This window comes from Nicotiana tabacum, chromosome 3 (genome assembly GCF_000715075.1).
Source record: "Nicotiana tabacum cultivar K326 chromosome 3, ASM71507v2, whole genome shotgun sequence".
Classification (NCBI taxonomy): Eukaryota; Viridiplantae; Streptophyta; class Magnoliopsida; order Solanales; family Solanaceae; genus Nicotiana; species Nicotiana tabacum.
This window is the reverse complement of record NC_134082.1, coordinates 121100921-121128335: the sequence shown is the minus strand read 5'-3', so window position 1 is coordinate 121128335 and position 27415 is coordinate 121100921. Positions and strand designations below refer to the sequence as shown.

At 37.9% G+C, this 27415-nt stretch overlaps 1 protein-coding gene and 1 long non-coding RNA gene across 8 annotated transcripts; both read left to right on the top strand.

The window, feature by feature from the left end:
• Positions 1–10814: 10814 nt before the first annotated feature.
• Positions 10815–19619, top strand: LOC107825235 (uncharacterized). Of its 6 annotated transcripts, XR_012707800.1 has the most exons (5): positions 10816–11663; positions 18048–18520; positions 18601–18715; positions 18811–18917; positions 19342–19619. It is a non-coding gene; the product is annotated as an uncharacterized LOC107825235 (long non-coding RNA). The 6 variants fall into 6 exon arrangements; XR_012707801.1 differs by having other exon boundaries at positions 10815–11228; positions 11550–11663; positions 18048–18917; XR_012707802.1 differs by having other exon boundaries at positions 10815–11663; positions 18048–18165; positions 18252–18917.
• Positions 19620–24905: 5286 nt separating this feature from the next.
• On the top strand, positions 24906–26312 carry LOC107825234 (uncharacterized protein At5g65660-like). Of its 2 annotated transcripts, none has more exons than XM_016652065.2 (2): positions 24906–25377; positions 25952–26312. In XM_016652065.2, the coding sequence occupies exons 1-2, from the start codon at positions 25075–25077 to the stop codon at positions 26141–26143; spliced, it is 495 nt and encodes a 164-aa protein (XP_016507551.2). In that variant the 5' UTR covers positions 24906–25074; the 3' UTR covers positions 26144–26312. The 2 variants fall into 2 exon arrangements, 1 of the variants encoding a protein (XP_016507551.2); XR_012707796.1 differs by having other exon boundaries at positions 25124–25264; positions 25952–26093.
• Positions 26313–27415: the final 1103 nt, after the last annotated feature.

Below are 27415 nucleotides of genomic sequence, written 5' to 3'. Positions count from 1 at the left end.
TCGTGTTCAGCTCCATTTTTTAGCCTTGTTTGAGCTTTGTGCGGGTTGGGCTCGCCTCACTTTCTGCAGTGCTGAAATCGATTCCCGGTCCGATCTCATTCAATTCGTACCCACAATAAGGGATACATGTAATACTTCGTTCATGGACCATCCGATGTGTGGGGGAATGTGAAAGTAGGGCAGGATGTGCACATTCTTCCAAAGGACTATGCAGCAAGCTGTCGTCCTCTCATAAAGGGTGGGAATATGGGTTAATATACAAGGTTAATGTATCAAATGGGGATGTGGTCACGCCAGATGACCAGGATCCTATTTTGAACGTGCGCATGTCATGCTAAATCCATCGCTACTGGAGAGATGTGGGTTTCGTGTGGATATTGGTTATAACTTCTATTTTTATGTAGCAGCCTGATCTAAAGAAGGTAAATCTTAACCAAACATAATTAATGTCACGACCCTAAACCCGGACCCGATCATGATAACGCCTATCGTGAAACAAGGCCAGCCGACACAACTCCCCAATCCATTTAAACAGATATAATAATTCAATTTAAGTCATTAACATACTATAAATCCCAAAATAAAAGTGAGATAGAACATTTGCGGAAATAAACACAGCCCGACATCAGGGTGTCACCAGTCATGAGCATCTAACATAAGTCTAAGAGTTTAGAGAAAGGACTACACAGTCTATTACAGAATCCAGTACAAGGAAAAATAAAGATAAGAGGGAGAAACACCGAGCTGCGAACGTCGAGCAGCTACCTAGTGACCACCAAAATAGCCCGCTGGAAGCAGTCAACCCTCACTAGCAGGACCCGAGGCTCCTGTATCTGCACACCGGGTGCAGGGAGTAATGTGAGTACTCCAACTCAGTGATTAATAAAAATAAATCAAGGCTGAGCGATAAGAAAACACGTAAAACAAAGTAAAATGCTACAAAGAGATCGTGAAAAACCTTTGCAAAGCAATAAAACAATGAAATCTCATAAAACACCTTAGTTCAGTATAAGCTTCTTTAAAATATTTTTTAACAGTTAAACAAGTGAATGAGAAGCAGGAGAAAAGGTAAGCACATAAAATCAGCCTCTCGGGCAGAATATCAACAGAATCAGCCCCTCGGGCAATAACATGGAACAACATCAGCCCCTTGGGCTATATCACATATCACACTGGGTACCCGTGCTCACTGGGGGTGTACAGACTCCGGGAGGGGCCCCTTACGGCCCAAGCGCAATATCAAGCCATCTCGTGGCATAATCAATAGGCTCTCGGCCTCATATCAAGCCACCTTGCGGCGTCTCAGGCCCTCGGCCTCATAATCATGAATCAGCTCAATACCGCTGCGGCGCACAGCCCGATCCCATAATAACCTCACAACACAGGCCATCGGCCCTACTCAGTCAGAAATCTCTAAAAACCACTCGGGCATAGTAAAATATAAATGCTCAGCTCAAAATATCATTTAAGATGTCAAAATAGTATAAACATGGCTGAGTTATAAAAACAGTAGAATATAGCATGACTGAGTAGAAGTATAAAGTTAAAAGAGTGAGGAATAGTAGTAAAAATCCCCTAAGAGTCCAAAACAGTTGGCACGAGGCCCAAATATGGCATTCAGTCCAAAACATGTTGATAGCAAACAGTTTTCAATCAATTACGCAGTAAAACAGTCATTCGGGATGGATTAAGTCACAATCCTCAACAGTGTAAGGCTCCACGCTCGTCATCTAGCGTGTGCGTCACCTCAATATAGCACGATGATGTGAAATCTGGGGTTTCATACCCTCAGGACCACATTTACAATCATTACTCACCTCTATCCGGTCCAAACTCTAGCCTGCGATGCTCTTGCCTCTCGAATCGGCCTCCGGATGCTCCAAATCTAACCAAAATCAATGCAAAACTATCAAACTATGCTAAGGGAACAAAGCCCACTCAAAAGAAATCAAATTACAACACAAATTCCGAAATTGGCCAAACCCGACCCCTGGGCCCACGTCTCAGAATCCGATAAAAATTACATCAATAGACTTCTTATCACTCCCCAAGTTCATTCATATCAAAAATACCAGAATCCAACCACAAACGACCCTTCAAATCCCAAATTCTAGGTCTCCAATTACAAGCCCTAGTTCTTCAATATTTTGGCTTAAATTCTACAAATTCCATGATTAATTAGGTAGAAATCACATTAGGATTGAGTATTAGGTCCTTAAATCTTACCTCCAAGTGTTTCTCATTGATTCCCTCTTCAATCCCCTTCAAAATCACCAAATAAATGGAGGAACGTAGACCCAAAATCGCGGAAATGGGTCTTTTAAACATTCTGCCCAGCACTTAAAAATCCTTCATTGTGAACGCGGTCAATGCCTCGCGTTTGCGAAGCACAACCTGGCATTGACCACTTATTCCTTCTTCGCGAACGCGATGCCCTCTACGCGAACGCGAAGACTCAGCTTCACACACCATCACGAACGCGGCTTCCCTCTCGCGAACACGCAACTCTCTGGCCCCAACCCTTCGCGAACGCGGGACCTCCATCGCGAACGCGAAGGCCAAACTTCTAGCCTCTCATCATAACCCTTCGCGAACGTGAGGGCCCACTCGCGAATGCGAAGGCCAAAGGTCTGCAACACTCACAGCAGATTTTCTGCAATTTTTCTCAACTTGAAACGATCCGTTTAACCACCCAAACTCACCCGAGGCCTTCGGGACCTCAACCAAATACAACATGTCCATAACCTCATTCAAACTTGTTCCAACCTTCGAAACGCTCATAACAATATCAAAATACCAAATTTGCATCGGATTCAAGCCTAAGAATTCCAAAATCTTCCAAATTCCGCTTTCGATCAAAAAGTCTATCAAAACACGTCTGAATGACCTGAAATTTTGCACACACATCCCAAATAACACAACAAACCTACTGCAACTCCCGAAATTTTATTCCGACCCCTATATCAAAATCTCACCTATCAACCGGAAAACGCCAAAATCCCATTTTTGCCAATTCAAGCCTAGACCTACTACGTACCTCCAAAACACATTCCGATCACGCTTCTAAGTCCCAAATCACCTCCCGAAGCTATCCGAACCATCGGAATTCACATCCGAGCCATTTTTCACATAAGTCAATATCCAGTTGACTTTTCCAACTTAAGCTTCCTCAAAAGAGACTATATGTCTTAAACCTTACCAAAACCTCTCCGAACCCGAGCCAACCAACCCGATAACACATAATACGGCTGAACAAGATAATAAGAAGCATAAATGGGGGAAACAGAGCGAAAACTCATGAAACGACCGGCCGGGTCGTTACAATTAATTTCAGACCCAAGTATATAAAGTGCGAAATAAAGAAGAATAGGTATGTATAAGATTTATTAATGTGACAATCATACATCAAACATGAGAAATGAGCTTACATCCAGAGCAGAGATGCATCATGAACAAGGGAGCAAAGAAGGGGAAGAGAAGTAGCTGTTGATGAACAAGGGTTCCTCTTTTTTCCTCTGTTGTGGTTGCTCTCTTCCAAAAGAATCCTCCTCCTCTAATCTCTCTCTGCCCATATATATAGTTCATTTCCCTTTTTATCCAATGGTCTTTGACCGGCGTGCTTTTTTACGACTGTACCTTTCGTCGTTGCTCGAACACAGTGCTTGCTCTATGATATACGCTTTTCGACGATTTGACCCTGACGATGACCGAGGTGCTCTTTGCTATCTCGCCTCCTGGGCACAATTACAGCTTGGTCGACCTCAAGTTTTGTGGAAATTAATAGCAAGAATCGGTATTTCCTGTTGTTAGCAGTGATAATCAGATCAAGTATTGCACGTTTACCATCTTTAGCAACAACAGAGATAGTCCTAAATAAGCTGCCTGCTGCATAACGGCAAAAATATAAAAAGAAAAAGGAATGGCTTAGGTTATAATAATTTAAACGATGACATACAGTCCGACCTCTCTATAACAGCAATCCTAGATAACAATATTTCACTATAAAAGCTAAACTTTTTCGGAACCAAATTTCAAGTTATGTTATAATATATGTTCTTTATAGCAGCGCTTTGCTATAACATCTAAAAATATTCGGAACAAACGAGACTATTTAAGTATAGGTCTTAGTTAATTTACATGCAATAATGCCACTTAATAGTGAGCATAGCGTTCTTGGTTGATAGCACTGTGTCCCTCCCCTTGAAATTAATAGCAAGCAGATTTTTTCTGCTGTCCGCCTCGTCTAGAAAACTTTATGTAAAAGTAAATACAAACTTTTCTATTTGCTCCTTTTTTTTGTTTCTTTCAGCTACAATCCAGACAATGATAACCTTAGTTGGCATGCACTATCAGCAGTAGAAAATCTTCTCCTAACACGTACAATCGACACATCCCGAAATATCCTGAGGCTCTATTTTGGGATTTAATTGCTGTACTGCTATAGTGTTTATAATTTTATTCAGATATGGAAACATGCAATACCTAAACAACAAAGTGCAGTTCATAAAGTCTATGTTGAATTATCTGTACAATGCCAATCGATGGACCGAGGAAATGGCTGATTACAATGCCCAAGCGCTTTAATTTTTCGGATTCCGTCTGGCATAAATTGTGAATTTTCTTTTCAAGAAATTTCAGTGCTAATAGCAAATTGGACAGTCTACGAGACAAAAAGTCTTGTCCAAGATGTATAAATATGTAGAATGTTTTGTACTTGGATACAACAAACTTGAGGTAAAAAAATTGTCCTTTCTTATTTAGCAAAGCTTTTAAAACTACAGCAGTGGCACTGGGGCGAGTCCGGAGCCTAAATGTTATTGATTTTGACTCAAAATAAGTTTTTAATGCTTAAAAAAAAGTTATATTTCTATATATAACACGGTTTTATATCGCACTATAGTTTAACGGTATTTTGACTATTAAAGTATAACGCGGTATAAAACAGCGTTATATATGTATAACGCATGAATAAACAGCACTATGCTGACCTGATGTGACGAATATGTATAGCGCATTATATAACCGCGCTATATATATAACGTAGTTATGTACCGCGATATACCTATTTGTGGGCCCACCAATAAGTCTCATGCGCTTAGCTGACATAACAATAATTCAAATAGGTATATCGCTCTTTAAAAGAGCGCTATACATCAAAAAATTCAGCCCCCGAGCTAGGCATTGTCTTATTTAAATGCGTTAGTATTTTATGAAAACTCATTCAAAAAATATTCAAACTCCCGTTCAAACTTTCTTCTTGTTATCAAGCATTTTTTATAATGTCTGAAGAGCGAAAAATAAGAGTTTTATTATATTGGGGGAGTGAGGTTGTAGTAGAGAATAACTCTGTAAAGTATAGTTTATCTCCACAATATCATGTTAAATTACCGTTTACAATGGAGTACAATACATTGATATCGTTGTTATATAAAAAAAATGAGTGTGAGGAAACGTTCGGTGAACCTTAAAGTAACCAGTAGATATCCGTATTCTGTGACTCCGCAGGGGTTTGCTTGTTATTCTGAGTTTAACATCAAAGATGATGAAACTCTGAGAGATTTTTTGCGGATTCCTGATGAATACAGGGAATTTATTGTGATAAAATTGTTGGAAATGTACGTCAAGGCTGAAGACTTTCGCAATAATGAAATTGTGCAAAGCAATATGAAGATTGAAATTTCATAACATAGTACTTCAAGAAAAAAAAAGGCACAACAACCATAACTAAAGCAACATAAATGAAATAAAAGATAATACAAGGATAAATTAAGACAAACACATCCTAGTACCAAGTAAAAAACGGATTACTACAAACAGAATATCCGTCTCCCTTCACATCCACATTGAAGATAGCACGTAGTGGTGAAACATCAACCAATGTAAATTTGACGACGAAACCTCGACTGATAAAATTCTCCAACATAAAAAGTTTCCAGCCTACCTTGAACCTTCTTTGATCACCAACACTCATATTTACATACCACTCTTTGCCACGATGGTAAAGATACGCGTGTTCTAATGTTGGAGGAAGATGCTTGCAGATTTTTCTTGGAATATACTTTTAAAAAAAAAGCATTACTATTAAGTTACGAAAAATATGAAACTGAATAAAGATATACAAAACTGATGTATATATATTTTCTGGAGTTAAGGTATAACAAACAAAAGTATTTTATGTTAAAGAAATAAAGTTTAATGGACATAATAATCTACCAAATCGTTGTCGTCGACGCATGAATCAGTCACAACCACTTCAAATGTTGGAGGATTCTCTTCTTTATTATCACTACTAGTAGAAGAGTAAGCATCACTGCTAGTAGATAAGTAAGATGGGGCTTGTTTGGTAGAGGAAGAGTCATCCATAGTTTAGGGTTTGAATTTGTGAGTGTGTTTTATGTTTTGAGTATGTGACTATATATATAGGGACACGCATCGCATATCGCAGTTAAATACTACGTTTTGTGTGATTACATATAGCACGGTTGAATACTACATTTTGTGTTTTTTCTTGTTGGTCTGAAAAGCTGACCGATTGCGAAAAAGCTATTTCATTTCAGAAAAAAGTCAATATGTATAGCGCAGTTAAATACTATGTTTTGTGTGTTGCCTTGTCGGTCTGAAAAGTTGACCGACTGCGAAAAAGTTGTTTTGTTTCAGAAAAAGTCAATATGTATAGCGCGGTTAAATACTACGTTTTGTGTATTGTTTTGTCATTTTGAAAAGCTGACTGACTGCGAAAAAGATTTTTTGTATCAGAAAGAATCTTTAACATGCCAAGCATATTGCAGTTAAATACTACATTTTGCGTGAATATATATAGCGCAGTTAAGTACTACGTTTTCTGTATTGCCTTGCCTATAAATAACTAGCGCATTCTAGTTATTTTCTGTGCTTAACAATAACCAATAGCAAATATTTTCATAAAAGCAAGATTGTTTTTACGCTTTAACAAATGTCTGAACCCCTTTATGTACCAAGGTAAGAGTGCGGCAAAAAATGCATGATGAACAACTGTTGAGATGATGGTGAAGCTGGACGCCGCTACTGGATGTGTATGAACAAGGTTTATAGGATTCCCTACATACCTGTTTAAAATTTTAAGGTATGGATTGATGAACCCTTTCAGCAGGAATACTACAAAGAAAAGTTAAAGTATTTTCATTATTTGACTAGAAAACAATGGGAATATGAACGACAATACAAACAAGAAGTTGCGGAGTTGAAGGAGAAACTCAAAGATGTGGAAGAAGAAAAAAATAAGATGGAAGAAAAATTTAAATGGTTGGAGCAGAGAATACTAGGCGGTGGTGACGAAACAATGACATGTACGTGTTGAGCGTAGTAGTATATCTTTATGTTTTCTGTGTCATGTGTTTTCATTAGTTGTACTGAATTTAAGTTATGTTAAGTTTCTATGTTCGTGTTTGTGTTGTAGTGTTAAAATAAAGAAGAAACGGAGTAATAAAAATATAATGCGCATATTATGTAAGCATAAAAAATTATTGTTGTTATTTACATAAAATACAAAAAAAGAAAATCGATGAGTTCCACAGCCCTTATGCTTCAATGCAGCCGCTGGCCTGAGGCGCATCCCCTCCCGCACGGATACACTATCAGGATCATCATCATTACGTCGCCTCTTTATATGAGGATGCGCTACAGCATGATCGTCAGTTGGATTGGCAGGGTCGGTAGAAGGGGTCATCGGTCCATCAGCAACCTACAAAAAAATAAGTAAGCTTAGTATATGAAAATGTATATTAGTAATGTACACGTTAACTCAAAAATATTTTCTTACCATGGTCTCGTCGGGCTCCTGAATATAAGCATCCGTAGTGTCCTTAGTATTGCACAAAGTGGCCTCCGTGACGGGCTGGGATGAAGCCTTAATAAGAAAATTAAAAATTAATTTATGGCAAATCAATAAGAAAAAAAAATAAATTAAAATTTAATAGTAATACAAACATACCTACGCCTGTGATAGATCCAAAGCACCCGACGACGATGAGCCAAAACTCAACATGCGCCCACCATCCATGTCTCGGGTCAGTCGATCCTCATCTGCGGTCAATGGGCCTGAAAAAAACTGCTCCTAATCTCCAGTGAAGCTCGTGCCCGTAAACAACATTGGATCTTCGGGGTCATCTGTGATGCTAGCAGCGACAGCTGAAGGCTGTACGATGGCATGCTGCTGGGATGCTCATCTGGCTGAGGAATGTAACCCGGCAGATCAGCTCCAACCTCCTCATCAGATGCCTCAACAGGTGCCTTAATGCCCCATTGTTGGGGACCACCTCCTCGCCGGCCCCCACGACCTCGTGGGGCACCCCCTGCCTTGTGGGGCACCCCCTGCCTTGTGGGGCACCCCCTGCCTCGTGGGGCACCCTTGCCTCATGGGACAGCTCTACCTCGTCCTCGTCCCCTCGGGCGTGCGACAGGCCTACCCCGATGGTAGTGCTCTGGCGCCACATAACTAGGGTCGTGATCTAAGCGCTCGCCCTCTCTAGCTCGTTTCAGTGTCCGGGCAGCTAGCTCTGTCACCTGTCGGCCATACTCCTACAAAGCGACCACAGGATCGCTGGCAAGCTGCTGCATCTGCAGTCCCAACTGGTGGAATAAATGTAAACCAATAGCCTGCATAACATGTAAAATATAAATTACAGAACGTTATATCACAGTTATAAGTAAGAATACCAAATAACATAGCAGTGCTTCGTGCCTCCCGGCGTATGGAACGTACCGACCACCAGCTTGATGAATGGGATTCCCAACAAAAAGTCAGGTAACGCGGCGGTACCAGGACGTATAGAGCTGAATAGTCGTTGTCTGGATCTGTGAAGGTGGGGGCAGAATCAGGGCAGCTTGCTGGTCCCAAGTATGGACCTGCGCCTCTAGCCATGATACAAATGCGTCGTCCGCCCGGGAACGATCATCCCGTTGATAATGTGTAGCCTCCTATATAGTCCCCCTTGGTATATACTGCGGGCGGCCAAACTGGCAAAGTACCTGCTCCGTGGCATGATGCTCCACAATATCGAGGCACATCAGCGGGACGAAAGTGCTCCAAATCAGTCGACCGACCGAGCAATAATCGGGCAGGCCACCTATCAAGTCGTCGCTGTATGGCGTCCAGATGAACTATCAAATAAGAATATAAAAGTAAGTATGCGCAATACAAGTGAATCTATACCAAGTAAGTTTAGGTACACATTTACCTGTGCTCCCTCCAGCATATCCAATACATCCCCGCAAAGGGGGAGATTATGATGAGCATTATAATTTTGTACATATCCACGACGGAGAACCCACCTCCTAGCTAGAGGAAACAATGGAGGTGGTACATCCGGAGGTAATGGTGGTAGAGGTGGCTCCAACTGCAGGAACCGCTCCCAGGCCCAAACCTAACATACAAAGTTGACGTAAAGTTTAAGATAAATTTTGACTAGATAGAATTGGAAGTAATGAACAGAGTAGTCGAATATATTGTCACCTATAGAAGCGGCATAAAACCACATATGTCGCCCTGGGTGCCCATGCTCGCCCGGCACAGATGCATTTACATGTAAGTGAGAACAGCATCACCCCAGCTGTACTGGGTAAATCATCTAGTAGCTGACGATGATTTAGAAATCGCAAACTCACTAGATTTTCCGAAGTGTTCGGGAACAAGACCCCCCCCCCCCCAAAAAAAGAAGGATCAGCACCAACCTCGTATATCGGTGAATATGTAGATCATCTGTCTCGCCGATAATGTCGGGGTGCAAGATCTACAAATGTTGTCTAATAGCTGTCAAACTCATGCAACTGGCCCCTGAATGTACAGTCTCATCCTATGGCCTGAAACCAGTGAGCTGCTGCAACAAGTCCAAATACTGGCCATGTGACATATATCTCATACCCTGAGGCAATGCAATGGTAGTCTATTAACAGGAATCTCATATAAAACCTCCACGTCCTGCAGTGTGATGGTGGCCTCGCCAATGGGCAGGTGGAAAGTGTGCATCTCCAGTCGCCACTTCTCTATCAAGTCCATGATCAGAGACCAGTCGAGCTACAGCCGCCCAATCTCAAAAATCCTATAGAAACACGTATCCCGCAGGCGCTGGACTACACGGGGATGGAAATCTCTGTCCCTCGTAAAGTCCCACAAGTCTTCCACTCTCTTGGCGTGGAGAGGCTGGGCCAGTAGCTCTCCCTCCCATACGTAGGCGGACCTATGATCGCCCTGTAACACTAATAGCTCATCGGAGACAGGTCCAGGATACACAGGCGGCACGTCCATGTCGTCTACTGTAAATTATATAATATTAATTGTGTGTTTGTTTTATAAATTAAATAATTAATTTTTGTAAATTGTAATTGGACAGAGTATATACCTTTGGGCTCCAGGCTCGATATTTGAGGCCTAGTAGCACCAAGCTATCCTGAATTCTTATGTGTGTCAATTTCAATATTTTTCATAATTTTGTGTGTTTGTTTTATAAATTAAATAATTAATTTTTGTAAATTGTAATTGGATAGAGTATATACTATGGGTTCCAGGCTCGATATTTGAGGCCCAGTAGTACCAAGCTATTCTAAATTCTTATGTGTCTCAATTTTAATATTTTTCATAATTTTGTGTGTTTGTTTTATAAATTAAATAATTAATTTTTATAAATTATAATTGGACAGAGTATATACCTACGGGTTCCAGGCTCGATACTTGAGGCCCAATAGCACCAAGCTATCCTGAATTCTTATGTGTGTCAATTTCAATATTTTCATAATTTTGTGTGTTTGTTTTATAAATTAAATAATTAATTTTTTTAAATTGTAAAGTTACCAAGAAAAGGGAATCTTTAGCAGGTGCTACAGAAAAGGGATTCGATCCTTCAGTGAATTGAACTATTAGCTATATTTGATATTAATTAGTTGTAGAATCTGAATAGTGGATTATTTCAGTTGAAGAACATATAGAAAAAGGCATCAGTCACCGATCGGAGATTTTCTGTTCAGTCGCTTTATCTGCCATCGGAAAGGCATCGTCGGCGAGCATCACCTATCCATCATATTGTGATTCTTGATTGCAGAGACGTTATTACTCTATTGTCTATTCACTAATTCTTTGCAGGACCCATTCTTCAAGCTTTCCAGATAAATTAGAAGTATTTGACCGGAAACAAATCAAGATCCGATAGATTGAGAAAATCCTAGACGATCAAGACCCGATTCGACTGAGAAAATCAGTAAGAACAGTACTGTAGGATTTTCGATACACTTTGTGGTTATTTTACCATGCGACGGAATCTGATTCTCACCGTCCTCGTCGTCTATCACTTCTCCTATTCTCTTTGTACTCTTCCTTCAGTATTTTCACCAATCCGGCACGTTTACCGGCAAGGAAGCTGCCGCCCTTACTCCATTACTGTTGAATTTTTTCTGTGATCTCAAAAGATATAAAACAGATTTTTTGCTTTAAGGGTAATTTGTAGAAGATATTGGTTTTCATTTCTGGGTTTTTTGCTACCCTATTCTCTTGGTTCCGTGGGTGTTTGCATATTTTGCAGGTATCATTTTTGGGAGGTGCAGCGCACAAGCAGTAAAGTAGAAGCTATACGCCAGTTTCCGCAGCATCGGGAGTATATCAATTCGAGAGTTCTAGGTTCTATTCATGGGAATTGGTACCTCTCGCCTCTTGTTTATTTGTCATCTGTGTTAATTACTTTATTAGCGTAGTATTTCCTACTAGTCTAGTCAGTTTAGTGGGCTTGTAGTTACTATTTGCTCCCTTTATTGTTTTGTGTGGTGTTTTTTCTCCGTTTCATTTTTAGACCTTCATAGGTATAGAGACTATGGTTTGTAATGGCAGAGTAGGGTCATGTCCTCGGGGAGGTCGGGTGGTGGGGAGGGGGTAGGGCAAGGATCGGGGGTGGGACGGGGCCCAAATGGGGTAAAGAGAACAAGGTAGCCTGTAGGTTGAGAGTTGGATTTTGGAATATAGGGACGTTGACGGGAAAGTCTATAGAGCTGGCGAAGATTCTCCAAAAGAGGAGGGTCAATATAGCGTGTGTGCAGGAGACTTGGTGGGTAGGAACGAAGGTGAGGAATGTAGACGGGTATAAATTGTAGTTCTCCGGAGTCGTGAAGGGCAAGAACGGAGTGGGCATTTCGGTGGACAGGGAGCTTAGAGAGCCGATGGTAGAGGTTAGACGGGTGAATAACAGATTGATAGTGATTAAGGTAGTAGTTGGAGGGAGCACTCTGAATGTCATTAGTGCTTACGCGCCACAAACGGGCTTGGACGAGAAGGTAAAAAGGTGCTTTTGGGAGGCGCTGGATGAGGTGGTGCGGGGTATTCCGCCGACGGAGAAGCTATTCATATGAGGGGATTTCAATGGCCATATTGGATTGTCTGTTGGTGCCTATGGTGAGGTGCACGGCGGCTTCGGCTTTGGTGATAGGAACAAGGGTGGTACCTCACTGTTGGATTTCGCTAGAGTTTTTGAGTTGGTGATCGTGAACTATATGTTTCCAAAGAGGGAGGAATATTTGGTTACTTTCCGGAGTATGGTGGCTAAGACTCAAATTGACTATCTCCTCCTCAGGAGGTGTAATAGGGGGGTTGTGCGAGGATTGAAAGGTGATCCCGAGTGAGAACCTCGAAACTCAACATAGGCTCCTAGTGATAGATGTTAGTATTTTGATGAAGAGGTTTGTACGGGGTCCGTCGAGGATCAGGTGGGGAGCTTTGTCTAAGGATAATGCGCAAGAGTTCGAAGGGCGGCTGACAAATATAGGTGCCAGGAAGAGTAGTGGGGACGCTAGTGCTATGTGGACGGCGACGGCGGACTGTATAAGGGAGGCAGCAAGAGAGGTGTTGGGAGTTTCGAAAGTCTATTATGGGGGATATCGAGGCGACTGGTGGTGGAATGACATTGTCCAAGTTAAAGTGGAAGCCAAGAAAGTTGCGTACATTAAATTAGTAGAGAGCATCGACGAGGATCAGAGGAGTACGAACAGAGAAAAATATAAGGAGGCTAGGAAGGAGGCGAAAGTAGCGGTCACAGAGGCTAAGACTGCTGCTTTTGGTCGGCTTTATGAGGAACTTGGGGGGAAAGGTGGGGATAAGAAGTTTTTTTCATTGGCCAAAGCAAGAGAGAAGAAGGCTCGCGATCTGGATCAAGTGAGGTGCATCAAAGATGAGGACGGTCGAGTATTGATGGAAGAGGCCCAGATTAGGCAAAAATGGCAGTCGTACTTTCATAAACTTATAAATGAAGCAGGGGATAGAAACATCATATTAGGGCAATTGGGGCACTTCGAGAGTCACCGAGACTTTAGGTATTGTAGGCGCATTAAGGTTGAGGAGGTCGTGGGTGCAATGGGTAAGATGAGTCGGGGCAAAGTGACCTAACCTAACAAGATTCCAGTAGAGTTTTGGAGATATGCAGGTAGGGCAAGCTTGAAGTGGCTGACTGGGTTGTTTAATGTTACCTTCAGGACAAAGATGATGCATGATGTGTGGCGGTGGAGTACAATGGTTCCGGTGTACAAGAATAAATGGGATATCTAGAATTGTAACAACTATAGGGGCATCAAGTTACTAAGTCATACCATGAAAGTCTGGGAGAGGGTGGTGGAAGGGAGGATAAGGAGGGCGGTGTCTATATCAGAAAACCAGTTCGGGTTCATGCCGGGCCATTCTACTACGAAAGTTATCCACCTTATCAGGAGGTTGGTGGAACTATACAGGGATAGGAAGAGGGATTTGCATATGGTGTTTATTGATCTAGAGAAGGCATATGACAAGGTCCCTAGGGACGTCCTTTGGAGGTGTCTGGAGGTGAAAGGTGTGCTGGTGGCTTGCATTAGGGCGATAAAGGATATGTATGATGGAGCTATGACTCGGGTTAGGACTGTGGGAGGTGACTCAGATCCTTTTTCGGTGGTTATAAGATTACAACAAGGATCTGCGCTCAACCCGTTCTTATTTGCTCTAGCGATGGACGCACTGATACATCATATCCAAGGAAAGCTGCCATGGTGTATGTTGTTCGCTAATGTTATAGTTCTGATTGATAAGACACGAGGCGGTGTTAATGGGAGACTGGAGGTATAGAGGAAGTCTCTAGAGTCTAAAGGTTTCAAGTTGAGTAGGACTAAGACAGAATATATGGAATGAAAGTTCAGCGATGTGACGGGGGAAGCAGATGTAGAAGTCAAGCTTGACTCACAGGTCATCCTCAAGAAAGAAAGTTTTAAGTACTTAGGGTCAATTATCCAGGAAGATGGGGAGATTGACGGGGATGTTACGCATCGTAATGAAGTGGGGTGGATGAAATGGAGGTTTGCGTCTGGAGTCCTGTGTGACAAGAATGTGCCACCGAAACTTAAAGGTAAGTTCTATAAAGCGGTGGTTAGATCGGCCATGTTGTATGGAGCTGAGTGTTGGTCAGTCAAGAATTCACATATCCAGAAGATGAAAGTAGCAGAAATAAGGATGTTGAGATGGATGTGTGGGTACACTAGGCTGGATAAGATTCGGAATGAAGATACTCGGGAGAGAGTGGGCGTGGCTTCTGTGGACGACAAGATGCGGGAAGCGCGACTTAGATGGTTCAGACACGTGCGGAGGAGAAGCATAGATGCACCGGTTAGGAGGTGTGAGCAGTTGACTTTGACAGGTACGAAAAGAGGCAGAGGGCGGCCTAAGAAGTATTGGGGCGAGGTAATTAGGCAGGACATGGCACGGCTTCATATTTTCGAGGACATGGCTCTTGATAGGAACATGTGGAGGTCGAGCATTAGGGTGGTAGGCTAGGGGGTAGTCGAGAGTTCTTCCCTCTTTGTACCGGGTAGTCTGATAGAGTTTCGTGTAGGTTTGTTAGCGGCCTTTGTTGTATTCACATTGTTGTTTGCATAGTTTTGTGTTATTGTCCTTTCACTTATTTGTTGTGGTTATTTTCTTTCTGGTATCTTTTGTTGTTACATGTCTTTTCTCTTTTTTATTTCTGATATTATTGTCTCTCCTGTTGAGTCGAGAGTTTCCTAGAAACAGCCTCTCTGCTCTTTTCGGGGTAAGGGTAAGGTTTGCGTACACTCTACTCTCCCCAGACCCCACTAGTGGAATTTTACTGGGTATGTTGTTGTTGTCGTAATTTTTGTAAATTATAATTGGACAGAGTATATACCTATGGGCTCCAGGCTCGATATTTGAGGCTAGTAGCACCATGCTATCCTGAATTCTTATATGTGTCAATTTTAATATTTTTCAAAATTTTGTGTGTTTGTTTTATAAATTAAATAATTAATTTTTGTAAATTGTAATTGGACAGAGTATATACCTATGGGTTCCAAGCTCGATATTTGAGGCCCAGTAGCACCAAACTATCCTGAATTCTTATGTGTGTCAATTTCAATATTTTCATAATTTTATGTGTTTGTTTTATAAATTAAATAATTAATTTTTGTAAATTATAATTGGATAGAGTATATACCTATGGGCTCCAGGCTCGATATTTGAGGCTCAATAGCACCAAGCTATCCTGAATTCTTATGTGTGTCAATTTCAATATTTTTCATAATTTTTTGTACATAAATTAATATTTTTGTAAATTGTAATTGGACAGAGTATATACTTATGGGTTTCAGGCTCGATATTTGAGGCCTAGTAGCACCAATCTATCCTGAATTCTTATGTGTGTCAATTTTAATATTTTCATAATTTCGTGTTTTTGTTTTATAAATTAAATAATTAATTTTTGTAAATTGTAATTGGACAGAGTCTTTGTTTGATCTATCAATATAATAGATACTTAAACTACAGTGATTCTACGCTAAAAGGCTCTACATTTTACTACGGTAAAATGGCACTAGTCTTTAAGCAAATAAATAATCTAAACTAGATAAAAACAACAAATATATTTTAATAACATTACATTCACGAAATTACATATAAAATAGTAAAAGAAATTTATGAATATTTTTATTAACAAAAAAAATAATTTCTCAATTTTTAAATATTTTTTTAAAACACTAATATCTTAGTCCGAATAAAAATAAGATACTAGTTTAATCGCAAACAACACAAAAAAACATGAAAACACATTCAAAATAACTAATATGCATTATTATACGAGTTTCGACATAAACTAAATCGGAATACCTCGATTTATGTTTTTCGAAAAGTCGATGAATTGAAATTTTGAGCCCGAAATGAGGAAACCACAACAATATAAGGATTGGGTAGGATGTGTGACCTACAATCTTATTTTTTTGTGTGACGGGTGGGGTCCGCTACAATTTTTTTAAGATGAAATTTTGGGAGAGGGGACCGTTCTGTTTTGTTTAGAAAAATGGGGTCGTCTGGTTCGATGATTGTGGGAAGAAGGAGGGACCGTTTATTTAAAACAAGTATAACACTTTTTATTACTGCGTTATACCCATATAGCACGGTTATATAGAGCGCTATGCTTAACTGTCTTATCAGCGCTGCATAGCACGGCTCAACCATGCGTTATACATATATAGCGCTCTTTAAACAGTCAAAATTCTGTTAAAATATAGCGCTCTTTAAATAGTCACTTTTTTTTTATTTATTTATGTCACACTTGTATAAAAATCCCACAAATCCGTTATGGACTCGCACTGGGGCAACACATGGCTCATTTCTCCCATGTCTCGTTTTTTTTTTTCTTTCCGAAAATGGAAAATAAAGTGAAAAGAATATTTTAGTATATGTTCTTAATTTTATTAAAGACTTTTTTCTGTCTTCCACTATTGGATCCGCCACATCTAATGTATAGTGTGAAAAGTATAGTCGTCTTGAAACAATTCCTGGCGCATAGTGGCGGAAATGTAAAGTACTTTTTTCTTTTCTTGTTTTATATGTCTACACTTTATACGGATCACTAGAATACCCGTCATCCAAATTCCTTGTAGTTTTGTAAGTGTAAATAGTTTTTTAGGCTCACGCAAAAAATATTTATAGGAAAACCTTTTTATCATTTACTATTTAAAATAAGACAAGTTACCTGTTATATTATATAAAGATAATTTGAGAGTGTAAAAATTTCTGACGATGTATATAACTTAGAGCTATCTTTAAAAGCAAATTTCTGTACTGTACGCGTTGGCCAAAGTCTATCCTTAGATATGTCGCACGATAGGCCAATTCTGTAAGAGTAGCTAATTAGCTATTGCAGAAAAGTGATCCTAATAGACGGGTTTAGAAAGCAGACAAAGTACTTTTTGCTTCTCCTGTATATAATATCCTATAATTATGGAATCTCACTTTAACTTCATTTTCTTTATTCTTTTCTCTTCTACTGTCACTTCAAATACTTAAAATTCCCAATAAAGGTTGGCAAAATCTCTTGAACTCTTGTTGAAATTGAAATTTGGGAAAGTATTAATTGAACTATCGTGAAATATAGTTAAAAAGAGTTGAGTTGGATAAGAGAAGGTACTTCTCGTGCTTATGATGGATTTGGGATATTATAATTATAGATCAAAGTAAATCACTTTTCTTAACTCTACGCAAAGCTAGATAATAGGATAAAACAAAAGCTATATTTAAGTCTTTTGAGAGATTACCGGTCTAATTAAATGACTCTTAATCCGTCTTAGCCTAGGAATGATGTGGCAGCATGTCAAAACCCCCGTAACTGCCGGAATAAAGGGCCATCACTTCCTTCCACTATTACTATATGTTACTTAATGCAGACTTTTTCTCCACCCTCTCTCGAAACCGATGACACGACTTTCTTCCCACTGATAGAGAATTACTTTTCTTTCCATTCAAAATCAGAGTAAGAGTACAGATTTTCAACCGGTAGTACCTTCCCTCTCTGTTGCTGCATCTTCTTATCCTCCTTTTTTCCTTTTCCCTTCTCCCTTTTTCATTAGAGTTCCATCTCTGTCTTTTGATGTTCAGATTATTTTTGCAGATTTGATTCATTATGTTTTTTGGTCTAATGTGCCTTGCTCTGTAAAATTTTGCAACTTTGTTGTTCAATTTTGTCTCACTGATTTGCTCAATCAAATCACTTATTTCCTCTTTTCAGGTTTCAGGAATCGCTCTCTACATCAAATCTCGATTCTCTCGGTCAACATTCTGAGCGCTAATCTACCCATTTGGGTTTTCTGATTACAACTGCTTCTTGAATGTGTTTAACTACTTCGGTGAAACACTTCACTTCTTCTCTTTTATCATGTTAATTAATTCCCTATTCCCTCTTATATTTTGATTATTTATACCTTTGTGACAGAGATGTGGCCAAGGGCAAAACAAGGGCCTATAACAGACACTCTTGGAACTTCTATTGGTTCATCATTTATACTTTACGTATTATTTTCATCTGCTTTTTGTTTTAATTATTTTATGAATCATTTAGGGAAAATGCTTTATTGTTGTTGGTGACGCCTTTCAACTGTTAGAGAGACTTATTTTGCCTATCATGTAATGTGGATTCTACATTTTAATTTTCATGTTAGTAGGTAAATTTGTCATTATTGGCAGCAAGTATTGCCCTCTCAGGTACCTGTTTATGTCATACTGGATTTTTATATATGGCAAGTGTTAGTACAAGAGAATTTATGCATTTGAAAATATATTAGTTTAAGTACCACGTCGAGGAAACAGGACAACTCAAACTAATTCAATGCCATGTCATTGCGCGTGCACCTCACTGCTGCTTATCACTTGCTAACAACTCAAAATGATATGACAAAGGTTGGATAGCTTATGATTTATCTATTACACCTCAGAAGGTTGATAATGTATTAGCTAGTAATTACTGTTATTCTTCTGCAATTTCTCATGTGGAGAATGTAAACCATAAGAAGAGGGTCAAGGAACTTGGAGCATATGTAAAGAAGTTGTGTCTTTAGCAGAACCTTCAACACAGCACAACCACCATCATGCAAAAATTAAAGTAAGTGTCATTTTATCATTCTTGGACGTAAGGATCAACGTCATAAAAATATTAATCGTAATTTTTCCTACACCGCTCATCCTATGTGGCTTCTTTATCTTTGCCATAGGAATAGAATAATTTACTGAATTTTCTGAAAGATGGTCTTATTGTTAAGTAGCAGAAACTAAGCAATTCCTTCATAGTTAGGGAAGAGCTGGCTTACTTTCGTCAAACTAATGGAAGAAGCTCTGCGTTAATTAATATTGACAATCAGTAAATACGGGAGAACAAGTTGAAGATTAGTATTTCTATTTAACGTGCTTAGGAGGAATACCAATGTAACTGTGGATAGACCTAATTGTTATTAGCATATTGTTGCTCCAATTCTTTAATTTTTATCAATTGACATTGGTTTTCTCATCATATGGAATATCTGATGTAGGGTGCTGGAATGACAAGACCAAAACCGATATTGCAGTCTCAGCAGCTGAAAAAAGCACTTGAGCAGCTCAAAACACAATGAATTCATTGGAAAGAGAACTGCAAGATAATTTCTTAATGTTTCAATCGTATTTAAAGAGGGAAAAAATTAAAAGTTTAATTCAGTCCTTTAAAATTCAAAGCATTCAAATGGCAATAAAGTATGTAGAATGAGGGGAATAATTCTATATAAAGAAGAATATTTCATTAAATTAAAATGTGATTTGATATCTTGTAGAATGGTTTTTTTTTCCAACTTTTACTTCTAAAAGCTGTTAGCCACAGAATTTTAGACAATGATAGATGGAATCAAGAAGGCATTAGTCAACTCATACTCTCTTCTCCTTATTTCTTTTCTGTTCTACGTATGTACTTGATTTGTTGGTATGAGACCTTGGACTATTGGCCATCAGTACACTTACTAATTTATGATGCCTTTCTATTTCTATATCAGCTTGGAAAATGTAACTATGGTACGTGTTTAAAAAATAATGAATGATTTGCTTAACAAAAGGATTTCATGCTCTGTCAATAGCATTTTGGATTGACACCCCTTGGGAAAGTTGAAATGCATACATTATCGTGATAGGCTAACGTAATGTGATGTTGCATTTACTAACTCATTGTTCCTAATTACTATTCAAAATTTAAGAATGACCATGTCTACACAAGTATTTCAATGTTAGAGTACCTAATGGACTTTGTGCCCATCAGACAATCAGCTTCGGCATGTTAACTGTGCAAATAACTTTCGTTTCTTGATAACCACATTTACAAACCATTATAATCTGACATTTTTGTGGTACTTTTAAGCTATTGAAACTAATTCCTTTGGTATCTGGGATTTTTCTGAAGAGTGGTATGATAGAGGTCATTGACAAAGGAGTATACATGTGTATCATAAAACTATTAGAACATGTACTACGCAGTGTGCCAAACTTCAATTTTTGCATTAAATCATAAAGATCTAACTGATCTGATGGACATGTCGTTAAAACTTCAATTCTCTGTTTTAGTTTTTGGATTGGGTCCGTTTTTAGCACTGCTAACCACCACTAATATTTACAAAATGCATGAAAACAAAATAAATTACATTATTAATAGCTTAGAGTGCTATTTAAGGAATGGTTCGAAAAATATAGTTCTAAAAGAATCTATCAACTTCTCATTTTATATCTTATCTAAAAAATAATTGTCCTATAAATCTACTAATGTTCTTTAACAACCTCGCGAAGCGCGGCAAGTTTACTAGTGAAATATAAGCGGAGGTCACCAGAACAAAAAAAACATTCTTTTACATAGTGTAGGCACAGATATATGTCTCTCATTAATTTCCTTTTTCTTTTTGGTTTCAGTTTCGTAATTCGGATACTAAGGGTTTTTCTTGTTTATTAATAGCCTGTTTGGCAAGCTTTTTTTGGTTAAAAGTGTTTTTTTTTTGTCAAAAGCACTTTTGGCTAAAAATTGAGGTGTTTGGCTAAGCTTTTGGAAGGAAAAAAGTGCTTTTGAGGAGAAGCAGAAAAAAGTAGTTTCTCTCCAAAAGCACTTTTTTGAGAAGCATTTTTGAGAAAAATACACTTAGAAACAGTTTTTTAAAGTTTGGCCAAACATTAATTGTTGTTTAGAAGTGTTTTTCAAACTAATTAGCCAAACACAAACTTCTTCTCACCAAAAGTACTTTTGAGAAAAACATTTTTTTTTTTTAAAAATGCTTCTCAAAATAAATTAATTTTTGCAGCTTGGCCAAACGGGCTATAAGAGTGTAAAAATACAAACTGGTTTGGTGTGAATTGTCATGTATAGTCATAAATTTATATTTCACCTTTAGTGACATGCTTTTACGTAGAAACCATTGAAATGTCATACATCACATAAGTTATAATAGTATACTTTTGGCTTATATTAAAAGGTTCCTTCCTTTCTTAAACTAGAGGAGAGGAGAGTCAACAATAGCGTTATATAGAAGAGTTTAAGTTATATATGTCGTCGTCCGTCTAAAGAATTATTTACACTATTAAATCATCCAAAAAGATATTTGCATGTAAATCTCCTTAAATGAAAATAAATTTATAATCTTAAGAAGAAGACAGTTTAGTTAGCTGCTATAATAGATAAAAATGATTTGATGTTATAGAAATCCTGATAGTGTATAACATTAACATAAACTCTAAAAAAATGGAAGAAGTGCATTTGTAACTGTATGGACCAATCGGACAAAAGCATCCAAAGCGTTTACGTCAAAGCAGCTAAGAAATTGAGCATTAATTTTAATTATATCATTGTTTGAAAGCAAATTTAATCGGTCGAAATCTTGAAACGGATAACACTAGCTCGGAATATGACTGATCAGACTAATTCCTAACCTTTCCTCAAGTAGGTAAAAGATAACCTAGTCTTAATTGTTTCAAGCTGCGACGACATGCGTGTGTATATGAAGATGTTCATTTTCAATGGTACCACAAGCAGCAGCCAAAGCCTAGCTAGGACAACAGGGTAGACGATGAACTCAGTTACGATGTGGGCCTATTGGGCAAGTGGCTTATGGCTTCAGATGTTGGTATTTTTGGGATACAAGATAGAGTTGAATACAGCCAATGTCGCACTCTCGGAAGCGACTGTTGGTTGTCTTCTCGCGTCTAACGTCAACCATCCTAGCTAATAATTTAGTCTAAGATTTAAAGAAAACATAAGATTATCGTGGGCCAAAAAGAAGAAGATATTGAATATATAAGTAGAATTTTCGTCTAGACGTTTCAAACTTGAATTCCTTATTTCGCCATATTCAGCATCTTTTTTTCTCTGAATTGTGGAACTTAAGTGTTTCCTATCATAGCATATGCGTTAACGTTTGTTAGTTGAGAACGCTGGTGGGAAGAGTTGACGTAGAGAGTCGAGCTTGCACTGTCAGGCCAGACTAGTTCAGAAATATGTCTCATGATAATTGCTCGTACGACTTGGAATTAAGTATGTTAAGTTATATGTAGGAGACGAGACATTATTGGTTAAGAAATTTGAATGGTCCACTCACTGGTCTTAAGCTTTTTCTCAATGTGGTGACTATGGTCCCTACTGGTTAAGTAATTAATTTTAGTTTTGCCCTAGATATGTAATGTCTGAAAGTTCTCTAAAATAAGGAGATATTAATGAAACATTGTAACTCATCAAAAGCCGTATCCTTATGCCCGTGCTTTTATATTTTTTCTCATGTAGTGTTTAAGAATAGAAGAAGATATGATGTGTCTGTATACTTGTGCACTTTAGAATCCCAAAGTGTCACAGCTCTTTGGGAAGTAAATACGAAAAATATTTATACTTCAAGGGCTAGATCGTTTGGAACATGGGATAAGGATAATAATAATTTCGGGATAATGTTTGGGATTAACTTTATTTCATGTTTGGTTTGGAGTATCAGCTAATTTTGGGATAACTTTTACACTAAAATTTAAAATTAATTATCCCATATAGAAGGTGGGACAACTAATCCCATAAAATATCCCAAAAGATATCATGAGATATCTCACCATTGTACCAAACGACCTCTAAGTCTCTACTTTTCACTTTCATGCTAACAAAAGACAAGATTTCTTCTGCCAAATTCACCGTATTAACAAGTTCAAGTTCAATATAACAGACTGAACAAATTCACAACTCTTTCTTTTCCCACTTTACTAATCTTCCCTCTAAGGCAACGACGGGCACGGGAGGAAGAAACCTAAGAAAAGACACTCTGATTCTTAATTAGGTCCTTTTCAAGCTAGGAATTTAAGAAATAATTAAGAAGAGGGTAGATTATACACTACACAAGTTAACGTCAATAAAACGCTACTGACGACTCAAGAATGTGGAACCGGCAATGGAAAAGGACATCACAGAATTCCATTGTCTTTGCCAGCTGAAGGGTGTTTCCCATTTTCTTGTTTCCACACTGCAAACCTATCAGTTAGTTCAACCAACTTCCGAAAATTTAATTTCTTGCCGCAATCTTTGTGGAGTCTCCTTTTGTTGTTGTTGTTGTTACTTCTTAATCGAATTTTATCAAGTTCGGCCCATGTTTCACATGTATATGTTTTGTTAAAGTGAATGTACTTTTTTAAAAGGAAAAGAAGGCATGTTTAGCACAAATTCTCCACAACCAAAACGAAGCAGAAAGTAGATCTTGGGTCTTTGGCTATGACTTCACTTGCAAAATTAAAGTCATTATTTGCACGTTTGTAGTCTGGTCATCAATTTTTGAGGAAATAGAACTTTAATATTAATATTAAATAAATGTATAATATTGAAAAACTTATTTAAAAAGTATTTCAAGTTAAATAACACTCATAGTTTTCATTAACAAAACTTTAATTTTTTTTTATGTCCAATACTCATTTAGAAATTGGAGTTGTGTTTGGACATGAATACGGATTGGAGATTTGAATTTTTGTGAGAGATTTATAGCCTGTTTGGCCATGCTGGAGAAATCAGCTTATTTTGAGAAGTATTTTTTTCAAAAGTACTTTTGGAGAAATCAAATTGTGTTTGGCTAATTACTCTGAAAAGCACTTTTGAGTAATATTTGTGTTTGACCAAGCTTTTCAGAAAGTGCTTTTAAGTATCAAATTACAAATAAGGACATAAATAGATTTAGTTAATAGTTAATATTATAAGTAAATAAATAATCTCAAAATTTTGTTACTACATGCAATAATTAAATCTTTTCATTTTATTTAAGTAAAATATGAAAACAAAATTAAAAAAATACTTAATTCTTTTAATATAAGTTAAATATATTAAAAATTATTCAACAAATATAAAAGTGTGCACCCCGAAGTCACTATATATTAGAAAGCTATCCTAAAAATAAGAAGAAATATTTATACATTAATATCCTAAGTATTATGCTTAATGTTTATTTTGGTATATACTATATTTTGTTAAGGATATTTTTGGTAAGAAGAAAAGTTAAAACTGCTTCTGCTTCTGCTTTTGGGAAGAAGCTACTTTTTTCTGATTCTTAGAAACTGCTTCTGCTTCTTCCCAAAAGAAAAAAACTTTGTCAAACATCTCAAGTTAGGGGAAAAAAGTACTTTTGGGAAAGAAAAAAAAGTCACTTTTGGCCTTTCGAGATGCTTGGCCAAACGGTCTATTAGAGTGAAAGTTGTGAAAAATAACTTTTTAGAGTTTTTCGAATTCCAAAAAGTTCCGGAATTCAACTTTAAGTTTGATTTGAAATTTTTATGATCAAATAATAATTCCGGAAAAAGTTTTAAAAAAATCCCAAAAAGAAAATGATTTTTTTATGGTTCATTTTTTATTGGGCAAACGAGGCCTTAAAATGCCTTGAACTTTTTTTGGAAGACGCTTATAAGCTATTCATAAGATTTCATAAAAAGATTCGAATTTGCTTTTTCTTATGAGAAAAGAATACTCAAAAAATAATTTATAAAGGATGTGGTCCCAGCACTTCCTCCGTACATTGGCCCGGACAGCAGACGTACCTTTACACGTACACATCTTTAGGCTTCTCAGTTTATAAATACTACTAGCCCTCATCTGCCTCACAGCTCAAACCAAATCCACCTTCAATTTTCCGATTTCTATTTCTTCTCACACTACTTATATTGTAATTTTAGCAGCTCCAGCTTTTAATTAAACTGAAGTTGTTTCTAGCATTGAATGTTGGAAGGAGAGAGTTGGAATTATTGTTACAGAAAGAATGACGGAGAATCAATATTATGCACCTTCCCATTCGGATCCATCTCGGCCTTCACTAGGCTTCCCACTGGGCACTGCCCTCCTCTTGCTAATCATTTTCAGCTTGAGTGGAATCTTTTCTTGCTGCTACCATTGGGACAAACTCCGCTCTCTCCGTCGATCTTTCTCCGACAGTACGGATCTCGAAGCCGGTGACGACCCTTCTTCTTTGAAATCTAAAGCCCACATGATAAGATTGCAAAATCTCCCTCTTCAAACGACACAAAATCAATCGACTAATAGCGATAACTTCCAGTTTAATTGGGTTGGCTCTATATAAATCTTTCGTGTCCGTTTCATTTTATTGGAATTCACGTCTAATAATCCATTGCAATATATCCTCTTTCTTTCTCTGGTTTGGGACCGACGGCTGGCAGAGTTCATCTAGCTACACATAATAAAGTCCAAATTACTTCCTCCGTTGGTATTTTACTGGACTGGAGTTTAAGAAAATTAAAAAAGAAAGCTTCTATTACATAGTAGTATTAAAGTAGCTTTAAAACTTGTGATGACTACAAGAATATGTCGTTTGGGATAATGGTGGAATATCCCATGAATAGGGGTAACTAATCCCACCATTTTAGTGTAAAAGTTATTCAGGGATTAATTAACATCTCAAACCAAACATGGGAACTTTATCTCAAAATTATTATTCTTATCTTATGTACCAAATAGCCTCCAAGAGATTAAAATATCTCTAGAGTTAGTTGTACATATTGCTTACTTGGTTGAATAATTTTATTTTGCTTTCGAAGTATCAAATATAAAAACTGTCATTCTATTTGAATAACCTAAAAAAAAGAAAGAGATCTGAATTATCTTGTTGCTCTGTTTTGCAGAATTGGAAGCAAAACCAAATATCAAATATGCCGGCAGTGTTGATGCCTGGAGATCAAGTACCAAAGTTCATAGCATTGCCATGTCCATGTCAGCCTCTCCGACCAGGAAAGGTAGTTGTAGAGATGCAACCGCCGCTGCCGACTTCTCCTCCGAAGCCACTTCATATGGCAGTGGCAGTAACTTTCTATTAGCAAAGCTACCACGAAAATTTTAGAACTGGACTAGTAATTGATTGTGTGTATAGTGGCATAGTGGAATATAGTGAATTGTAGTTCAATCAAATTCGTAATGTTTTTTACTTGTAAATATTAAGGGAGAAATTAAAAAAGAGCCAGATTTACAACTGGTCGTTCAAAAATAGCCCAGTTTAAAAAGTAATCGAAATTTAGTCATTTTTCATGTAAAGATAAATCTGGGCGAAAATACTGTTCAAAACTCGGAAATACGCCAGTATATTATGCTGGAGTTACAACATAAGTTTACTTGAACTCCAGCATATTATACTGGAGTTCCAGAATAAGTATGCTGGAGCTCCAGCATAAGTACACTAGAACTCCAGCATAATATGATGGAGTTCCAGCATAAGTACACTAGAACTCCATCATAATATACTGGAGTTCCAGCAAGTATACCGGTCCAGTATAATATACTGGAGTTTGGAGCACCGGTGCTCCAGTCTCTAGTATATTATACTAGAGCCAACAAAGTATACTGGTCCAGCATAATATGCTAGAATTCATACATAGGTGCACCAAACTCCAGTATATTATGCTGGACCGATCTCTGTTGCAGAAAAATAGTGGCTATTTTTCATTGACTTGGTAAACGCTGGCTATTTTTGAATGACCAGTCCGAAAACTGGCTATACCGTGCTATTTTGTCAAATATTAATGCACTTTGAGCAATTTTCTAGTACGGCTTTTAATTTACTCTTCGCGGTTGTTGTGTAATGCTTCGTACCATGGAGGTCGTATCTAAAATCTTTGGGAGAAATACACTCCTTATCACTTGGATCAATAGCCCATCAAAAAATGACCCACGTTTGAAGCCCTTACCCAGTGTGGCCTAGGTTGTATATAATGTGAAAATTACTTTTCCCCTATTAGCCCACTCCTTTTAATTTCTTTTTATTTTTCTCTGTTCTTCTTCTCCTCGTGTTCCAACTTTGCATCCCAAACTTTCTTCATTATTATTCTTCATCAACGCTCCTCCAGATTCAAAGCCGATAATCACTATTTGGATGAAGAAGAAAAAATAATAAAGAATTAGTTTTTTGGAGTCATATGAAGATCATTCTTTCAATGGAGTAGAAAGAACTGTGTTTGCACTAAAGAGGTTCACTTGGTTGATTGTTGGATCACCAAACTAGAAAGAAGGTATTGGCATGGTCTCAGTCTTATCCTCATTCCACGTGTAATTCTAATTCCAGTGGTTGATTATAAACTTGGAAAATAGAAGTCACC